The sequence below is a fragment of the Podarcis melisellensis genome (assembly GCF_964234715.1).
Source record: "Podarcis melisellensis genome assembly, chromosome: 6".
Taxonomy (NCBI): domain Eukaryota; kingdom Metazoa; phylum Chordata; class Lepidosauria; order Squamata; family Lacertidae; genus Podarcis; species Podarcis melisellensis.
In genome coordinates this window covers 35,485,854-35,492,099 of record NC_138538.1, presented here as the reverse complement: position 1 = coordinate 35,492,099, position 6,246 = coordinate 35,485,854, and the positions used below count along the sequence as shown (strand labels likewise).

At 46.3% G+C, this 6,246-nt stretch overlaps 1 protein-coding gene across 3 annotated transcripts in view; it reads right to left on the bottom strand.

The window, feature by feature from the left end:
• Nucleotides 1-3,895: 3,895 nt before the first annotated feature.
• The window catches only part of RHOC (ras homolog family member C), a 29,380-nt gene continuing 27,029 nt past the window's right edge, over nt 3,896-6,246 (bottom strand). For all 3 annotated transcript variants that reach the window (XM_081916477.1, XM_081916478.1, XM_081916476.1), the window contains exon 5: nt 3,896-4,749. In XM_081916477.1, coding sequence (XP_081772603.1) covers nt 4,576-4,749 — 174 coding nt within the window. In that variant the 3' untranslated portion in view covers nt 3,896-4,575. The remainder of the gene's footprint in view (nt 4,750-6,246) is intronic.

The following is a 6,246-nucleotide window of genomic DNA, read 5'->3' as shown; positions in this document are numbered from 1 at the left end:
AAACCTAATCTCAAAACACTGCTCAGCTAAAGTGACATTCTTCCTCCCCTGGGGCAAGATTCCGCTTTATTGCCATTGTGTCATTTTTTATTTCTGCCTGCTGAGGAGATGACGCTGTGAATGGTACAAATAGCAACTATTATTCACAAAGCCTTTGGAGATCTGCATGTTAAGGGAGCAGCTGGTACAGTTTGCAGATTGGAGCAGCAATGTTTGGCTCTTTGCCTGCCTCTGAAGTAAACAGAAGAGTAAGAACGTTGGTTTCCTCCGCAGTTCCTGGCACAACTGTGGCCATAAATACTGACAATGAATTTGCAGCTAGGGGATAACCAAAGTGGTGCAGTTCTGTGTAACTCTCAGAAGTCCTTCTTGAGGAAGAATTCCCTAAAGGTTGTGGCTGTTTTCTTTCATTCTAGTGTAGTCTTACTGCTGTTGGTCCTGGCGGCACATATGCAGTTCCTTTTCTTGGATCGTGAACTGCTGCCATAATTGGTAATTTCAAAGTACAAAAGAAGACTCAAGTTCACATCCAGAACAGCTGTGACCCATTACAAACCAGTAGCACGGTCAGGGCTGCTAGTGGTACTCCAACATGCATCTGGAAGTCCACGGCTTCCCACCCATGACATTTTCCTCTCCAAGCCTTCTCTATGCACCAGAGTGAGAGGATCCTGCTCGCAGAGCTCCATCTTACTGTAGCAAAATGCAAGGAACATGGTCTTACCTGCTGCCTCACCTTGCCTAAAGAAGCCAGCCAAACTGGCTGAAACTGCAATTCTAAGAACGTCTGCTCAGAAGTAAGGCTTACTGAATTCAGTGGAGCTTACTCTGAGATAAAGGTTTAGGGCTGCAGCCTTAGTTTCGCTGTGGTCTAAACCACTGAGCCTCTTGGGCTTGCTGATCAGAAAGTCAGTGGTTCGAATGCCCGCAATGGAGTGAGCTCTCGTTGCTCTGTCCCAGCTCCTGCCAACCTAGCAGTTCGAAAGCACGCCAGTGCAAATAAAAAAATAGGTACCGCTGTGGCGGGAAGGTAAACGGTGTTTCCGTGCTTTCTGGTTTCCATCATGGTGTCCCGTTGCACCAGAAGTGGTTTAGTCATGCTAGCCACATGACCCGGAAAGCTGTCTGGACAAACACCGGCTCCCTCTGCCTGAAAGCAAGATGAGCGCCACAACCCCAGAGTTGCCTTTGACTGGACTTAACCGTCCAGGGGTCCTTTACCTTTATAGACAACCCAGCTCATTCCTTCAGGGAACTGAAGGCAAGGCACATGGTTCTATCTCCATTTTATCCTCCCAGCAAACCTGTGTGACAGGTTAGACTGAGAGATAGCAACTGGCCTAAAGGGGAGCTTTGTGGCTGAGTGGATGTTGGGACTCTGATGCCGAGACCACCATTGCCGTACTGACTCTTGCTAGGAATTTTGCAAGCTAAAAAAAAAAAATGGTTTATGGGAAGCTATGTTTGGCAAGTTCCAAGTCTATTAAATTCAACACAAGTGATCTGTAGCACTTGGGAGTACAGCAGTGTGCAAAGCAAGGAAGAGTTACAATAGATTGTTTTCTACTTTTTAAATTACATATTGTTGCATTAATAGAGGCAGATAACTTGGTTTATCTTCTGTAAACATAGGCAAGGCATTTTAAAAGGCAGTAATGCATTGCTTATAGGGACGCAGGTGGCGCTGTGGGTTAAAGCCTCAGCGCTTAGGACTTGCCGATTGAAAGGTCAGCAGTTCGAATCCCTGCGGCGGGGTGCGCTCCTGCTGCTCGGTCCCAGCGCCTGCCAACCTAGCAGTTCGAAAGCACCTCCGGGTGCAAGTAGATAAATAGGGACCGCTTACCAGCAGCGATGTCACGCTGGCCACGTGACCCGGAAGTGTTTCCGGACAGCGCTGGCCCCTGGCCTCTTAAGTGAGATGGGCGCACAACCCCAGAGTCTGTCAAGACTGGCCCGTACGGGCAGGGGTACCTTTACCTTTTACCTTTAACGCATTGCTTGTTCCACAGCAATGGATTTTGGAAGCCTATTGTGTTACGGCAAGAGAACCCATGAGTCGTTTTCAATTACTTAGGAAAATCTTATTTTAAAAATATAAAGTCTAGTGCCTTCTATATGAATTCTCTCTCTGATCGGGATAAAAAAAAATAATTAAGAGAATGCCATTGCTGTTCCCAAGCAACACAAAATTCATCCACCAGATGGCACCATCTACAGTTACATGCTCAATAGTGTTTGAGGGTTGCTAATGAAGGGGGTTCCTGTCCCATGACAAGAGGTATAAAATGCACTTGAGTTCCGATTGATGTGTATAAAATCAATCATTTCTCCCACATCTCCCCAGAGCCTGCTTTTTCTATCTGCAAAAAGAATCTGGCCACTGATTTATTTAGCAGTAGGGGTTAGGAGGCCAGGGGGACAAAGCCGTTAAAGTAGGATAACCCTGCCAACTTTCTCACCTTTTGCATTGGGGGGGGGGGAACCATTTCCATGTTCCCACCAATGCTTCATTCTTATTGCTATTTGCTCCTCCCTTCTTACCTGTGAACCACAGAATCGCTCACTCTGAAAGGAATGCGCAAGGTCCGTCAACATGAGAAACAAAGCAGTTGTAGTGAGGTGATAAAAGAGTTGTTGGCCTGCCATTATCAGAATAGGCTGGCCCATGGTGTCAGATCGCAGGACTGATCGCTTTTAATTTTTAAAAAAGTCTTTACATGTTTAGAAAGTGTCGTAAGTTACTAGCCTCCCTTTTCCCCCAATGGCAGGTGGTACACATGGGAGTCCTGGGCAATCTCCTATCCAGTGTTTGAAACTCCCGTTGTTCTAGCGCATTTTGTGAAAGGGAATTTCATTAGTGTGAGCAGTTTCTGAGCTCTGGGCTCAAAGATTTCAGATTAAAACTGCAGAATGGAAGGAAAGGAGGACCTTTTTCTGCCTCCCCACTACTCTTATGAAAGACTGGAGAAGAGACCCTCTTAAGAATATTAGGGGGTGGGAAGGGGAAGGACTAGACCATGTGAAAAATGAACATATTATTTTAGCTGCAGTTCATTCACTTTCAGCTTTGTGTTCTTGTTACTAAAAAAGCACGCCTAGACATTCAGTTGTTGCGCCTATAACCTCTGTTTAAGGTGCCATTTAGCTCCGAGCTTTCATGTCTCAGTTTCTAAGACTGCTGCTATCCCAGCACTGGGAAAAGAGCTTAAATGGAACACCTTCCCCCCTGCTCCGCTAGCTTTCCACCTACTTTTAAAAAAAATCGTCCAACTATCTGGACTCTGAAGCAAAGCAGTTCATCATTCCCTTGGGATTCCTAATACCCACCAATAAAGGTAAAGGGTCCCCTGACCATTAGGTCCAGTCGTGGCTGACTCTGGGGTTGCGGCACTCATCTTGCTTAAAGGCCGAGAGAGCTGGCATACAGCTTCCGGGTCATGTGGCCAGCATGACTAAGCCACTTCTGGCGAACCAGAGCAGCGCATGGAAACACCGTTTACCTTCCCGCCGGAGCGGTACCTATTTATCTACTTCCACTTTGCTTTCAAACTGCTAGGTTGGCAGGAGCAGGGACTGAGCAATGGGAGCTCACCCTGTCGCGGGATTCAAACCACTGACCTTCTGATCAGCAAGTCCTAGGCTCTGTGGTTTAACCCACAGCACCACCCACGTCCCAATACCTACCAATACCCTTGTTTTAATATATTTCCCCAAAGATAAAAGCTGAGTTGCTACACTTTATGGAATTGTGAGGAAGAAGGTAACAAGACAGATATGATGAAGCAGCTGAGAAACTTCCAACACAGGTTGACTGCCCTAGTGATGCTCAGCAGCTTCATACAGTTCAGTGTGCAGATGGACAGCCATATAGCATCCACAACAAAAAGAGTCGAGCTCAAGTTTGAATTAATTTAATGAAGTGAGAATACAGTATTGCCAAAAACACAAGGCACTGCTGCTCCAAAGAGAAGCAAAGATTATTTCTGACCACTACAGAGCGCAGCTCCTTAATGCGAATACAGGAGGCCATTTTGGCAAGACTTACCCCGCTTGCTTTAGCACATTTGTGGAGAGAAGCCAGTGCATTCATTTGTAAACCAGAGGCAGGCTCCACATTCTCAGATTGCAATATTCAGAAATTTAGCTTCGTAATTTGTAAGAACAGGAAGACATAAGGGTAAGCACTGGTGAATCTGTACAAAGCACTGAAGAGTAGGATTAGTATAAAATGGGAGCAAAGAACAATACAGAGTTAGTTCAAGTACACTGCCTGCCCAATACAAAAAGGACATTGTTTATAAGGAGGATTCAGAAAGACACCTCTGGCCCTTGAGAGAGCTGGAAAAGGCAGCCTAGACATGCAACATAGGAAGAGACCGCGTAGATGCCTATATTGTGTGTCCCAGGAAGTTTTACTTTGCAGAGGGATGAAGGACATAGCCAGCATGTTAATTTTTTTATTCTAGATAGAGCTAATAGCTCCACCTCTCCACCTTGACCCCATCTGTGGGGTGCATGGAAAGGGAAAGATACACTTCAGACAGCACAGTCACATCATCTGCCAATGCACCCCTTTTACAGGAGGGGGCAACCTTTGCGCTTTTTGTTCTTCCTGACTTGCAAGGCGGCTCGAGTTGCCATTTCAAACACTTCCCGCACGCCGTCCTTAGTCTTGGCTGAGCACTCAAGGTAGCCAAAAGCATTGATCCTGTTTGCCATGTCTCTCCCTTCCTCTGGTTTCACTGGCTCCTTGCGAAGACAAAGAAAAAAAACGCAATCCAAATTAATGAAACCTCTGCAAGGCTCGATTTAAGGAAGAACTTGAGTTAGTACAGGTGTAACACCCTATCCTGGCCGAGAAAAGCAGCACAGCTCCTCGCAGAAATATGGGTGGCCATTCTGGCAAGACTGAAAGGGCATTCTCAGATGAATGGGCGGGGGGGAGGACGGTCCACATATAAGGCCTTTTCCATGCTCAGATATATACCCAGTGTTTGAAAGGCCAGAGGGCTGGGCAGTGCAAATTCTGGGGCAGGGGCAGTGCTGTGGCCCCATTGGCGCTTTCTATATGTGGACCCCCATTCACACAACACTTGAAGCAGATTTTAGCATCCTTCCTATAGTCATACAGGGTAAGATGGGGCTTAATCTTTGTACCTGAGAACTTTGTGGTTCATCTATCTGCCCAAAGCCATCTGGATGCAAGGGAGAGAGGACAGCGAACATGTACACGTCTTAGCAAAATTTGTTATGGGCTTCTACAATGATCAAATCTCCTCTGGACCACTAGTCCATGCTATAACCTGCAGGACACTGCCCCATCATCATTCTGCAATCTCTGCCATCTACCTTTATGGTGTCTCTGTCTTGCCCTGGTGCTAGGCTTGTGGTCCTACTGAAAAGATCAGGGAGTCCCTCCCAAACCAGGCTCTGACTCCACTGTAGGTCTTCTGTATCTCATAGGGCTTCAGGAACCCTGCTTCCAAGCAGTAGTTTTCAATCTTTAAAGAGATGAGGTCCAACTTTAACTCCAGATCCATCATCATCTTCTTGTTACAGTACAAACTGCCTCTTCCCTCCCACCCCAAAATCCTTTAGGAAGATTGGTGTTCGTTTAGTTTTTAATTCCTTCAGCTCAAAATTCCCAGCATGAACCCACTCTGAAGTTCAGTTCACAATGGTTTCAACACCAGGTAAAACCACAGAGCAAGGAATCTTACACTCTGTACATGCCAGCCCACCCTTTCCCCTTTGGGCTGCATATACACCAAATATTTAAAGCACATTCCATTCTCTCCCCCCCCCCCCAAAAAAAAGAAATTTGGGGGGACTATAGTTCACCCTTACAAAACCACATTTCCCTGCACCCTTAAACTACAGTTCCCATTAATCTTTTTTTTTTGGGGGGTGCTTTAAATACATGGCCTACATGTGGACCAACACTTCCAAAAGTAGGAACACCGGGTGTCAGTAGGAGAGACTTTTAGCATTACAGTGATACCTCGGGTTAAGTACTTAATTCGTTCTGGAGGTCCGTTCTTAACCTGAAACTGTTCTTAACCTGAAGCACCACTTTAGCTAATTGGGTCTCCCGCTGCCGCTGCGCCACCGGAGCACGATTTCTGTTCTCATCCTGAAGCAAAGTTCTTAACCCGAGGTACTATTTCTGGGTTAGCGGAGTCTGTAACCTGAAGTGTCTGTAACCCCAGGTACCACTGTGCAGCCTGAATGTTTGATAACGCTCAA